The sequence below is a fragment of the Nicotiana sylvestris genome, chromosome 2 (assembly GCF_000393655.2).
Source record: "Nicotiana sylvestris chromosome 2, ASM39365v2, whole genome shotgun sequence".
In the NCBI taxonomy this organism is placed as follows: domain Eukaryota; kingdom Viridiplantae; phylum Streptophyta; class Magnoliopsida; order Solanales; family Solanaceae; genus Nicotiana; species Nicotiana sylvestris.
The window spans coordinates 89,296,183-89,310,763 of NC_091058.1; the positions used below are offsets into that span (position 1 = coordinate 89,296,183).

The 14,581-nt window shown below is 36.8% G+C and overlaps 1 protein-coding gene across 1 annotated transcript; it reads right to left on the reverse strand.

Annotated features, from left to right (window-relative positions):
- Positions 1-12,254: 12,254 nt before the first annotated feature.
- LOC104217645 (anthocyanidin 3-O-glucosyltransferase 5-like) lies at positions 12,255-13,931 on the reverse strand. Its single transcript, XM_009767945.2, has one exon. The coding sequence runs from the start codon at positions 13,852-13,854 to the stop codon at positions 12,388-12,390; it is 1,467 nt and encodes a 488-aa protein (XP_009766247.1). The 5' UTR covers positions 13,855-13,931; the 3' UTR covers positions 12,255-12,387.
- Between the last annotated feature and the right edge of the window lie 650 nt (positions 13,932-14,581).

The following is a 14,581-nucleotide window of genomic DNA, read 5'->3' on the forward strand; positions in this document are numbered from 1 at the left end:
ATAGATGAAGATCTTATTCAATACATATGGAGCAAACAACCATCAAATTTAATGTGCAAATGAACCACAATCAGAGGCAACGAGCGGAAACCTTTCGAACCGAACTCGACTTCGACCTCTTCGGGCTAGTATTTTGGGCTATCTTTTAAATTGAGTTTGAAGCTTTTGGATTTGATTTTTGGTGTGATTTAGCTCCTGTTTTTGAGGTATTTTTTTTAAAACAAGGTAATGAATGGCTATATGTTTTTTTTTTGAAAGAAATAGGTAGAAAGAATAAAACTAGTAGAAATTCTCTTTAGCATAGAAGAAGAAAAAAAATTTTCTCTCAATAGTCTTCCCTCTTCTCTTCTTTTCTTTTCTTCAAATATTTCTCTTCTATTAATAGGAGAATTTTCAAAAAAAAAATCAGATTTTTTTTTAATTTTTTAATTTAAAAGAAATCTCACTTACATTTTGCTTTTCTTTTTTTTATAAAAAGAATTACCACCTTTCTTTACTTTTATTTTTTAAATTACAACTTTAATTACTTTTATCTTATTTAAAATCCCACTTTTTTTACTTTTTTAAAAGAGAATTCCACTTATTTTACTTTTCTTAAAAAAACAATCCACTTTCTTTTACTTTTCTTTAAAAAAAAATTCTACTTTATTTTAATTTAAATTTTCAGCTACCTTTATATTATTTTTTAATTCCAACTTTCTTTTACTTTTTATTTTTAAAAATTTCCACAAAACTTTACTTTTTTTTTTTTTAATTTTTCACTTTCTTTTACTTTTTTAAAAGAGAATTCCACCTACTTTTACTTCTTTTTTTTAATTTCATACTTCCCTTTTTCTTATTTTTTTAAATCTCTCCCGAAAATTTAAAAAAAATAATAATATTTTTCGGATTTTTTATTATTATTTAAAAATAAGAATAAAAATAAAATAATATTAATAGTAATAATTCACCTTCTAAAATTTTGTATTTTTAACCTATAATAAAAAGTATAACAAAGCTAAAAATTTGTATGTTAAAACCCCCTAAAATATTTACATAGAAGAAGACAAAGAAAATAATAATTAAATATTGTCAAAAATTAGGTGCTCACATAAACCATAAGAAGAGGGTCAAGGAACTTGGAGCATATGTAAAAAAATTGTGTCTTTAGCAGAACCTTCAATACAGCACAACCACCATCATGCAAAAATTAAAGTAAGTACCATTTTATCATTCTTGGACGTAAGGATCAACGTCATAAAAATATTAATCATAATTTTTCCTACAGCGCTCATCTTACGTGACTTCTTTATTTTTATCATAGGAATAGAACAATTTACCGAATTTTCTGAAAGATGACCTTATTATTAAGTAGCAGAAACTAAGCAATTCCTTAAAAGTTAGGGAAGAGCTGGCTTACTTTTGTCAAACTAATGGACGAAGCCCTGCATTAATTAATATTGACAATCAGTAAATACGGCAGAACAAGTTAAAGATTAGTATTTCTATTTAATGTGCTTAGGAGGAATACCAATATAACTGTGCATAGACCTAATTGTTATTGGCATATTGTTGCTCCAATTCTTTAATTTTTATCAATTGACATTGGTTTTCTCATCATATGAATATCTGATGTAGGGTGCTGGAATGAAAAGACCAAAACCGATATTGCAGATTCAGCAGCTGAAAAAAGCACTTGAACAGCTCAAAACACAATGAATTCATTGGAAAGAGAACTGCAAGATATTTTCTTAATTTCAATCGTATTTAAAGAGGGAAAAAATTAAAAGTTTAATTCAGTCCCTTAAAATTCAAAGCATTCAAATGGCAATAAAGTATGTAGAATGAGGGGAATAATTCTATATAAAGAAGAATATTTCATTAAATTAAAATGTGATTTGATATCTTGTAGAATGGTTTTTTTCCCCCAACTTTTACTTCTAAAAGCTGTTAGCCACAGAATGTTAGACAATGATAGATGGAATCAAGAAGGCATTGGTCAACTCATGCTGTCTTCTCCTTATTTCTTTTCTGTTTTACGTATGTACTTGATTTGTTGGTACGAGACCTTGGAATTATTGGCCATCAGGATACTTACTAATTGAGTCCGGAATCAAAATGTGTTTTTTTTTACTCAAAATACGTAAATACGTGTTAAAAAAAAAGTTACCAAACTATATATAACATCACAAAAAGTGGCGCTATACAGTAACGGTAACTGCACCGTTACTGTATAGCGCCACTTTTTGTGGCGTTATATATAGTAAAACTGACACATCTTACATAGCGCCACTATTAATGGCGTTATACCCCTTATTACATGACCCTACCAATAATTTCTGGGTTCAATAACTCAAAAGCGTATAAAGCCACTTTTTGTGGCGCTATATACAAAAAAAAAAAAAAACCTCCGACTAGCCATTTCTTATATAAACATCGTAGAATCGCCACAACTTCATTCAAAAATTGTTTTTAACTCTTGTTGGTTTCTATTGTTGTTAAATTCTCCAACATTTTTTCATTATGTCTGAAGAACGTAGAATAAGAGTATCATTATATTGGGGGGTGAGGTTGTGATGGAGAATAACTCTGTGGGCTACAGTTTACCTGCTAAGTGTAATGTTAAATTGCCACTTTCAATGGAGTACGAAACATTGATATCGTTGTTATGCAAAAAAATGAGTGTGAGAAAACGTTCAGTGATACTCAAAGTAACCGGAAGATATCCGTATTCCGTTACGCCGCAAGGGGTTGCTTTTTACTCAGAGTTTAACATCGACGATGATGACACTTTGAGTGATTTCCTGAGGACTCCGGACGAATGCCGGGAATTTCTTGTAATCACAATGTTGGAGATGTACGTGAAGGTCGAAGACGTTCCAAAAAACGAGGTTGTGCATAGTAGAGATAACCCCCAGTCATCGGGTGGTTATTCTGGATCAGTTTTTGCCGGACTTGTTCCAGATGAAAGATTTTTTCTTGATTTAAATTTATCACCGTCGGCGAATGAGCAGCGAGAAAATAATTTATACCTTGCTTTCCAAAATTCACAAGAAGAGTGGTAAACTTCAATTTTAATTTGTGTTAATTATGTATATTTTTGGCGTATTGAATTAATTTAACGCTCATTTATTTAATAGGGGGTACCGGCCGGATATGAATTTTACAAGTGGCCCATCCGGTAGTCATCACCTAACTGAAAACGTCCATCATGGAATGTCATCACATTACGACTTGTAAGTGAAATGATATAGCCATATATAAAGCATTTATTAATTTAGTAGCTTATATTTTTGTTGAAATGTGCAGTGAAAACGAGCAAGTTGAACTACCCGTACTCACTCAATTGCCCGAAAACGACGTATTACATCAGGATCTGGTAGATGCACAGAGTGAGGAAGAGAACAGCGATTACGATAACAATGCCGATGAATCGGGAGACGAGACACCATTTGCTCGTGAGGATGGTGATGAAGAGGACGAGGAGGAAGGACCCGATTTGAAGAGAGCCCCCATAGACGAAAAGTGAACGAGTCTGAAGTGCCGTTTCATTCAAGGGAGATTCCTTATATTGATAACTTGCCAGCCGTGCCGGATGTGGAAGCTCTCACAAGGGATTTTGATGAAATCCGGACAGCAATGTGGGATGAGTCTAGACCAACGGTGCTTGCAAAGGGGATGCTTTTTTCCTGATAAAGCACGCGTAAGCAGGGCTTGTAAAATGCACAATGTTAAAGAGTGTCGTGAGATGCAGGTATCAGAGTCAAGTCCGACGGTATACAAGGCTATTTGCCGCAGGTGGTTTTGGCCATGTAATTGGATGTTGCGTGCGTCGAAGAAGAAGACAGGTATGTGGAAAGTGGGTAAATACATTCCCACCCACACATGCGAAATGGACACTTTCAACGGGAATCACTTCAACTTGGATATTGACTTGATATCTCTTGTACTTATTCCGCACATCGAAGCGTCCATAAGGTATAAAATCAAAGAGTGCATTACAGCAGTCCACCAGGAATATGGCCACACAATTACTAAAAGAAAGGCATAGCTTGGGCGCAAAAGAGCGTTTGAAATAGTCTATGGTAACTGGGATAAGTCATTTGCGGATTTGCCTAGGTACATGGCTGCACTGCAGCACTTTAACCCCGGAACAGTTGTTGAATGGAAGCTTGAGCAGAGTCCGGGTAAACCAGAATATATATTCAATTACGTGTTCAGGGCGTTTAAGCCAGCAATTGATGGTTTTCCGTATTGTCGGCCCGTAATATTCATAAACGGAACTCATGTCTATGGAAAGTACGATATCAAGCTATTGATAGCCGTGGCAGTGGATGCTAATGGACAGATATTTCCTCTAGCCTTTGCTATTTGTGCCAATGAAAGTACAAAGACGTGGACAATGTTTTTGAACCACCTGAAAGAGCACGTTGTCAAACAGCGTTCATGTATTTGTCTAATATCTGATCGGCATGGGGGTATATTAAGTTCTGTGGGGAACCTTCCTGCCTAGCAAGAACCTTATGCATACCGCCGTTATTGTGTGAGACACTTTAAGGCCAATTTCAAGAAGGCACATCCCAAAAAGGATCTACATGATTTGATGTGGATGGCAGCAATAGACCACCAACAACATAAATTCCGGAGGCATATGGATTTTATCAGGCAAGAAGACGAGGCAGCATATCGTTGGTTAATGCGACATGACCCTGAAAAGTGGACGTTGCATGCAGATGGTGGAAGACGCTGGGGAATTCTTGCTACAAACGTGTCTGAATCCTTCAACGGGTTATTAAAGTCGGCAAGAGGATTGCCCGTCACAGCCATGGTGCGTATGTCATTCAAGCAGATGGCGGAGAGGTTTGTGCAACGGTCTGCAGCTGCAACGGAATTGATGGAAATGGGTGTTGAATTTATGGCAGTGCCTATGAAGAGATTAGATAAATACAGACGGCGAGCACATTGGCATTCCTTTTTGCAATATGATAACGAACGAGGTATTTTTGAAGTTCGCACCGCTATCCATAATAATCGGGGTAATAATGTACATACTGTAAATGAATCTACAAGGTTATGCTCATGTGGGAAATGGTCAATCTACCACATGCCTTGTTCACATGCCATCAAGTGTTTTCAACGTGTTGGTTATGCGGAGACCAACTATATTGATCAACAATATAGTGTTTCCAAATACCTAAATACATATAGTGGTCAGTTGCAGCCAATGGGTGCTGAGCATTACTGGCCCCCAGAACCATTTAAAATGGTGTGTAACAAGTCCTATTTGCGTAAAAGACAGGTGCAGAAGAGAACGCGTATACAGAACCAAATGGATGTTAGTGATATCGTATATGCGCGCAAAATGTGGTATATGCTCGCAAACAGGACACGACCGTAGAAAATGTCCTTTGGGTAGCAACAGTAATCAAGCTCAGGGCGGGTGTTCTTCTATTGTACCTAATTACCCATGAGTTCATGTTGTAATAATTAGTTGTTATGTATACGATTTAAGTATTTATGAAATAAAATTTTCTTGTTTGTTAATTATGATTTGTACTTTCCCATTTTACCTATTTAAATAATAATTTAATATAATTATCGGTATATTTATTATGTGTGTGTTGTCTTGTCGACATCACGATATTTAATACGCAAAATATAGCGCCATTATATATGGCTCTATGTGTGTCTTGTCTTGTCGAACTGAAAAAGCTGAAAAAACTGACCAGCTGACATAAAGTCGTCTTGTCAACATCATGATATGGCGCCATTAGATATGGCGCTATCTAATATAGCGTCATTAGATATGGCGCTATATGTGTGTTGTTTCACCTATAAATAATGGGGTCATTGTAGTTATTTTGTGTGCTAAAAATTCCCCCAGAAATATTTCATTAAAAGTAAGTAAGGTTTTTTATTATAAGCAAATATTTCACAAATGGCTCAACCTGGTCGTCCACCAATTTGCTTCTGTGGAAAACCATGCATGATGGATTGTGGGTGGGAAGGTGCTAACGCTGGACGCCGCTATTGGTGCTGTATGAACACGTTGTACAAGCAACCCGACGAACCTACTTGTGAATTTGATGAATGGGCTGAGGAACCATGTTATCAGGAAAGCTACAGGGAGAGATTACAGGATTTTCATAATATGTGGTTATACCAGCAGAGAATACAAAAGGATGGAGATAGAATTATTACAGAAATGAGGGAGAAACTGAAGGAGGTGGAAGATAAAAATGGAGAGCAGAATGGAATTGTGAAGCACACAAGGAACACAACGAAAAATATAAACGGGAACTTGCAGAGGTAAAGGCGAGAGTGAAAGAGTTAGAAGAAGAAAAAGAACAAATAGAAGAACGATTTAAGTGGTTGGAGCGAAGAATAAATGACAACTGAGGATGGAGCATTGGCGTGTATGTGTTTAGTGTCATTTTCATATTTCATGTATTTTTATTATGTTGGCCTGTTATGTTTGTGTTTGTGTTGTAGTAATGTTTTCCTTGTTTGTTGTACTAAATTTTATTTTAATTTAAGTGGAAGTTAAGTTTAAGTTGTTGTGTTACTATACCAAATACTATAAAACGAAATGAGAACTAAAAAAAGTAACTGTCATATTCGATTAAATATTGTTGTTAATGTATACAAAAATATTATTTACACCAAAAAAACATAAAAATGGAAGACCGAATCAATGTGTCCCGCATCCGGTGTGTCTCAAAGTAGCCGTTGGCCTGAGGCGCATCCCCTGCCGCCCGGGTACGCTATCAGGATCATCATCATCAAGTCGTCTCCTTATGGCCGGATGCGGCACAGGATGACATGTATCGGTGGTGCTGTCAGGTCCAGTAGAAGGCTACATAATAATATCAAACTTAGTATAGAAAACTACATAACAATTCACAAAAATTTATATTGTCTTACCATAATCGTGTCTGGATCTGAATGTAGTCATCTGTCGCAGCATCGCATGAAGCCTAAAAAAGTAAATTAATAAAGTTAAAGAAAATAAATAAGTTATAGTAAAAACAGGAATAAAATTAATACTAATAAACTCATACCTGCGCATGTGATGAGCTGCCATAACTCAGTCGGTGCCCACTATCAAAATCTTGGATCGGTCGAGACTCATCAGTGGTAGAGGGCCAGGGAAATATCTACCCAACTCCACTCCTTGAAAATCTGAGCCCGTGATCAAGAATTGACCCGATGGGGTCACCTGCGACGTCCCTGGAGTGTCATAAATGCCAAGGCTGTAAGACGGCATGTCGATCTCATGCATGCCACCTCCCATATCAGCAGCAACATCATCAGCAGGAGCCTCAAAGCCCCCTTGCTGGGGACCTCCTCTCCGCCCACGACCACGTCGTCCGGCACCAACAGGTCGTCGTGGAGTAGCAGCAGCTCGTCAGCCACCACCTCATGGCATACCACAACCTCGCTGGTACGTGGCTGGGTCAACATAATCTGGCTGGTGTGCCAAACACTGATCCGATCGGCCTCGCTGCAGTGTCTGGGCAGCCACATCCATGAAGCGACGACTATAGTCCTGCATGATCACAAGATCGTGGACATAACTCTGCATCTGCTGCCCCATACGATATAAGGTATGCAATCCAATCGCCTGCACAAAATTTTTTAATATAAACTACGTATTTGACTCGAAATTACTATTAATGTAATTGATAATAACAAAAAACATACCAGAGCCTCATGTCTCTCGGCGTATGAGACGTACCGACCATCTACCTGATGAACTGGGTTCCCGATAAAAATTCGGGAAACAGTGCGGTACCATGCCATATAAACTTCGATAGGAAAGTGTTGCGGAGCTGGGGTCAAGTCCCCTCGGCTGTCCCAAATACCCAACTGCGTTGTCAGCCAATCAATAAATGTGTCGTCCACCCTCATCCGATCATCCCTCTCATAATGTAAAAGATCCCATGCAGGCCGAGTCGGTATAGGCTGCGGAAATCCAAACTGACGAAATACTCGCTCTGAGGCATGATGCTCGACAATATCGAGGCACGTGAGAGGGACGAAAGCCCTCCAAATATGGCGGCCGTGCGTGCAATACGCTGGCAGGGTACCTATCAGCTCTTCGCTGTACGGCGTCCAGATGATCTATCAAATAATAACACAAACCGTTAGTATGCGCAACACCTAGTTAAACAATAATTGGTAAGTTTAGTTAGATATTCACCTGTGCGTCCTCCAGAAAATCCAACACATCCCTACAGAAGGGGAGATTATGATGGCCATGATACTCTCGTGCAAGTCTACGACGCAATACCCACCTACAAGCTAGAGGGAGATCAGGAATATGTACATTAGCCGGTAGCTGTGGTAGAGGTGGCCGAAGCTGCAGAAATCGCTCCCACACCCAAACCTAACATACAAAGTTGACGTAAAGATTAACTATAACTAGGTAGAATTGTAACTAAAGGACATATTATTTGAATAAGTTGTCACCTGTAGAAGTGGCAGAAAGCCAGAAACGTCTCTCTGTGTGCCCATGGATGTCCGACACATCTGCCTGTACAAAAATGATAGGACAGAACCACCCCAGCTGTAGCTGACTGTATCATCGAAGTCCGCAATATGATGCAGAAAACGAAGGCTCACTAGGTTCCCCGAAGTGTTTGGGAACAAGACCCCCCAAATAGAAGGAGCAACAACAGCCTCGTATATTGCTCCACATCCACCTCCGCTGAGTCGTCGATGATAGTATCGTGGATCTGCACCAAGTGGTCTCTAATGGGGACCAACTGCATACGACTGCTCCCAATTGCTACAACTGGGTCCTCGGACCTGAAGCCCGTGAGCCTGTGCAGCATATCCATATATGAATCCCGATTAAAATATCTCATATTCCCATAAAACTAGCAAGCCATCAGTGGACATGCCATATAAAATCTCGACGTCTTGGAGTGTGATGGTGGCTTCGCCGATGGGCAAATGGAAAGTGTGTGTCTCCGGTCGCCACCGCTCAATCAACGCCGTGATCAAAGCATAGTCGAGTTGTATCCGGCCAATGCTAATGATCCTATATAATCCCATCTCCTCCAGGCGATGGACCACACGGGGATGTAGAACGCGGGGAGGAGTCAAAAACTCCCACAATAAATCCACTCTCCTGCCCCGAAAAGTCTGCGTAGGCAACTCTCCCCCCCATATATGCTCGGATCTATGCTGGGGCTGTAGGGATAGTAGCTCCGACGTCCGAGGGCCGGGATGTATAGGTGCATCCATGTCGTCAACTGTAAATTCATAATTTTTAATAACTATCATTAATAATTATGTGTTTTTTATAATTTAAATTCGTATTTTTTAACAACTTAATTGTAAAAATTATATATATACTTATGGGTTTCGTGCTAGATTTTCTGAGGCCTAGTGGTACCAAACTATCATTAATAATTTTATATTTTTTTAATAATTTTTATTCATATTTTTTAATAACTTAATTGTAAAAATTATATATATATATATATATATATAAATTTTTTATAATTATGGTGTTTTGTGCTAGATTTTCTGAAGTCCAGTGGTACCAAACTATCATTAATAATTTTATATTTTTTTAATAATTTTTATTCATATTTATTTAATAACTTAATTGTAAAAATTATATATATATATATATATTATATACTTATGGATTTCGTGCTAGATTTTCTGAGGCCCAGTGGTACCAAACTATCATTAATAATTTTATGTTTTTTTTAATAATTTTTATTCATATTTTTTAATAAATTAATTGTAAAAATATATATATATATATATATATATATATATATATATATATATATATATTTTATAATTATGGGTTTCGTACTAGAATATAAGATAATTAAACAAAATGAATTCTAAGCTAAAATACTACACAATACTACGCTACAAGGCTCTAAATTTTACTACGCTAAAAGGGTCTACGTTTTACTACGCTAAAAAGGTCTACATTTTACTACGCTAAAAAATAATCTAAACTAAACGGCATAAAAACACATAAATATACATGAGGATATTAACAAACACATTTTTTAGACTAATTTACATATTTTTATACAACACTAAAATTAAATCCGGATAAAATTTAACATGCTAGTTTCGGAAAAAATAAACACAAACCGAAATAGAACACATACAAATCAAGTAATATGCATTGTTATAAAAGTTTCAACTTAAAATAAATCGAAATACCTCGATTTAGAATTTTCGGAATGTAAATAGATCGAAATTTTGACTCCGGAAGAGTGAATCCACAATAACACGAAGCTCTACTCGACAGTGGGACCACCAATCTTCAACTTTTATGTGCCGGGGGACCCAATTTTTATTTTTTTTAAATGGGGCAGAATCGGGGGGGAGGGGGGACCAAAAGGGAGTAAAATAACAAAGATGGAACGAAGAAGAAGAAGACGAAAGGATTTTTAATAAGGGGTATAGCGCCATTAATAGTGGCGCTATGTAAGATGGGATTTTGGAGTATAGCGCCATTAATAGTGACGCTATGTAAGATGTGTCAGTTTTACTATATATAACGCCACAAAAAGTGGCGCTATACAGTAACGGTGCAGTTACCGTTACTGTATAGCGCCACTTTTTGTGGCGTTATATATAGTTTGGTAACTCTTTTTTTTAACACTTATTTGCATATTTTGAGTCAAAAAAAAATCACATTTTAGTTCCGGACTCCTTACTAATTTATGCCTTTCTATTTCTATATCAGCTTGGAAAATGTAACTATGGTACGTGTTTAAAAAAATAATGAATGATTTGCTTAACAAAATGATTTCATGCTCTGTCAATAGCATTTTGGATTGACACCCGTTGGGAAAGTTGAAATGCATACATTATCGTGATAGGCTAACGTAATGTGGTGTTGCATTTACTGACTCATTGTTCCTAATTACTATTCAAAATTTAAGAATGAGCATGTCAGCACAAGTATTTCAATGTTAGAGTACCTAATGGACTTTGTGCCCATCAGAAAACCAGCTTCGGCATGTTAACTGTGAAGATAACCACATTTATAAACCATTCTAATCTGACATTTTTGTGGTACTTTTAAGCTATTGAAACTAATTCCTTTGTTATCTGGGATTTTTCTGAAGAGTGGTATGATAGAGGTCATTGACAAAGGAGTATACATGTGTATCATAAAACTATTAGAACATGTACTACGTAGTGTGCCAAACTTCAATTTTTGCATTAAATCATAAAGATCTAACTGATCCGATGGACATGTCGTTAAAACTTCAATTATCTGTTTTAGTTTTTGGATTGGGTCCGTTTTTAGCACTGCTAACCACCCGTAATATTTACAAAATGCATGAAAACAAAATAAATTACATTATTAATAGCTTATAGTACTATTTAAGGAATGGTTCGAAAAATATAGTTCTAAAAGAATCTATCAACTTCTCATTTTATATCTTATCTAAAAAATAATTGTGCTATAAATCTACTAATGTTCTTTAACAACCGCGCAAAGCGCGGCAAAGTTTACTAGTTTTTATATAAAATCTTGCTTAATTAATATAATCTCGTTTGATTTAAGGTATTAAATTCCGCATGATAATTCCCATTCCTTCTTTGCTTTAGTGAAATTTAAATTCTAAACTCTTATGATCCATTTCAATTTTATTAACCGCTGTATCTCATTGTACTGTTCCTTCATTTATTTGTTCAAAAAGGATGAGAAGACCCCCTCAAGACATGCATCTTACTTAGAGTTCTTTTTTCCTGATAAAATTAACTTTTAAATGATATTTTGAATATTTTCTTCTATTATTATTACAATATCTTATAAGTCAAATTTTGTACATAAATAGAACAAGAAAAAGGTACTATAATGCACTTGAGGTGAACATTTATCAATCGTGTTAATTGGTACAACTTATATGGGTTGTATAACGAGATTCTTCTCTCCTTTTTATACTTAGCATTTAAAACAAGATGTAGGGCGAGTTGGCGACTTGTTTCTGAGCCAGCAAGGTGACATTAGTATTCAAAATAATGCTTGAATACCTAAAAGTTGAAAATGATATTTTACAAATGAATATCATCGACATGCTAATTGTTTCCCCTTTTTTTCTTATTTTTCTTTCATGATTTTACTTGTACGTACTAACATGACTTGGCCTCTGCTAGTGCATATACTTCTAAATAATTTTCTTTCACCACATGTACCAACTTTAATTGTCAAGATCGCTTGCTATGGATTAAACGTGAGAAAAATCAATCCAATATATGAAATCTGTTATTATTACAAATTAAATAGCATTGGAAGAATACTGTAAATTACAGTACATATATAAAAGGCATAACATAGACCATTTTAGGGAAATATATATATATATATATTATATATGGCCTTTACCATTTGCTTTTTAGACAGTTTCCTCAGACATGCTTTTCTTGTAACAATATATGGATTCTCTTCTCAATGTCTTTGAGGACTTCACACATTGAATTATGAGAGGAGCCTCCTACACTTAGTGCTTTTTCAGCACTCATCTTCAGTTTCTTCACATTTTCCCTCAGTTCTTTTCCTTCTTTATAATGCATTACCGTTCTCACTAGTTTCTCTATTTCCTCCCTTTCCACCACTTTCTTCGTTGGCAACACCTTTGGTCGAACAGCTACCCCGAGTTCCTCCGTAAGTATAGTGGCGTTTTGTCTCTGTTCAGCGTATAGCGGCCATGCAATCATTGGTACACCATTTGTTATACTCTCAATGTTCGAATTCCATCCACAGTGTGTCAAAAATCCCCCAACGGATGGGTGACTCAAAATTCTACCTTGATCAGCCCACATCTCGACCACCAACCCATAATCTTGTGTTCGTGTTAGAAAACCTTCAGGCAAGTATTTCGGTGCGTCATCGCCCTCTTTCCCCGTTGTGAAAAATGACTTGTCTGCACCAACCTCGGACGGTGGCCTCACTATCCAAATAAATTTCTGTTGACTTAATTCCATCCCAAAAGCTATCTCAGTTAACTGTTTCGATGAAAGAGTTCCACCACTTCCAAAAGACACATACAAAACTGACTCGGAAGTTTGTTCATCCAACCATTTAAGGACAAAATTCCTATCATCACTCCCATCTATGATTTGTTCGTCACGTCTACATAATGGTCCAATTGGATAAATCGTTGACTTCACGATTGCTTTCAATGTTTCATTTTCTCTGAGCGCTTTGAGTGAACCGGGCTCAGCATCTTCCCACGTGTTCATTAATATCCCATCCGATAAACAGAATCCAAGCCCTAGTACTCTCATGTACTCGCTATACTGCTGATCATTCCGGTCCAGCATTGGGTCAACCACATCTTCCGGTCGAACCGGTTTGCAACCCGGAATTTTCAACGGTTCGTCCTGATCAACATATTGACCCTCAATTTCTTTGTCAAGAATTTGACAGTACACAGTCAAAGCTGTAAACCACGCATTAGTTGGAATATAAACATAGTTTGGTAACCCAAATTCTTTGGCAATTGGCAAGGCTTCAGTGCAGAAAAGATCAACGATGAGAGCGTCCAAAATATGCTTCTTAGCAAATATTACAGACTTAACAAGAGGTAAACTTTCACGAACAAGTACACAAAGTTGGGTGACCATTTTGGTATTCGCATCAATAAGGTTAGAGATATCCACCGCTGGTATTTCAACTATATCGATCAACTTTGATTTATTGGCGGATTTGAGAAGCTCTTTTTCCGCCAGAGAGCTGCCGGAGGTGATGACGAATACGGTGACGGAGACGTTGTGGTGGGTGGCGAGGTGGTTGCCGAGGACAATGACGGGGATGATGTGGCCTAAGCCTGGACTTGAGAGAATACCAACATGAAGTCGTTGTGAGCTACTCATAGTTACAAAGTAGTACTTGAGATTTTGTGAAAGGAAAGAGGGGATATGGGGGGACTAATACGAGATATATGGGCAATGAAAATGGGAACACATGAAAAGTTGATTGTAGCGATTGATATATTTATAGTCATAGAGCCTGTTTATTGGTGACTTCTTAACGTGCGCGCCTCGATTGGCTACATATGATTTGGTAGTTTGGTACGGTGGGATATATCTGAATGCAGTACGAAATAAATAATTCATCGTCAACAACGATAATCGTCTCAAATTTTAAGCAAGTTGAGGTCATAACAATTCATCAACTTGTGAAAAATAATGGAAGACTACGATTTTAGTCATGAGTAATTCATCGACCTGCTAAAAAATAATTGAAGACTAAGATCTTGTAGTGGTTAAGTTTGGGAACTAAAATTATACCACTGTTTTAAAATCTTTAATAAATGTGAATGTCCACTACTCCCACTACTTTCACCCATGATGTAAATAATCTCCTACTACTCATTACTGTATAGGTCCAAATTTGGCGACTCAGCAGCAACGGATAAATAAGGCAAAAAACGGGGTTGACCATGGTGTGAAGCCTAAAGTCACTTTCAAAAAGGCTGGTAACAAAAACAGGTAGCCAAGATGAAGAAATAATGGTAGAATAGGTTCAGAGACAGACATAAAAAATATTTCTTTGGATATTCTTTATACTGTACTTTTTAGGGTTTTTGGAAAATATCCC

Bases quoted from the DNA above. Each gene is read 5' to 3' on its own strand.
- LOC104217645 (XM_009767945.2), bottom strand. From the start codon at position 13,854: ATGAGTAGCTCACAACGACTTCATGTTGGTATTCTCTCAAGTCCAGGC.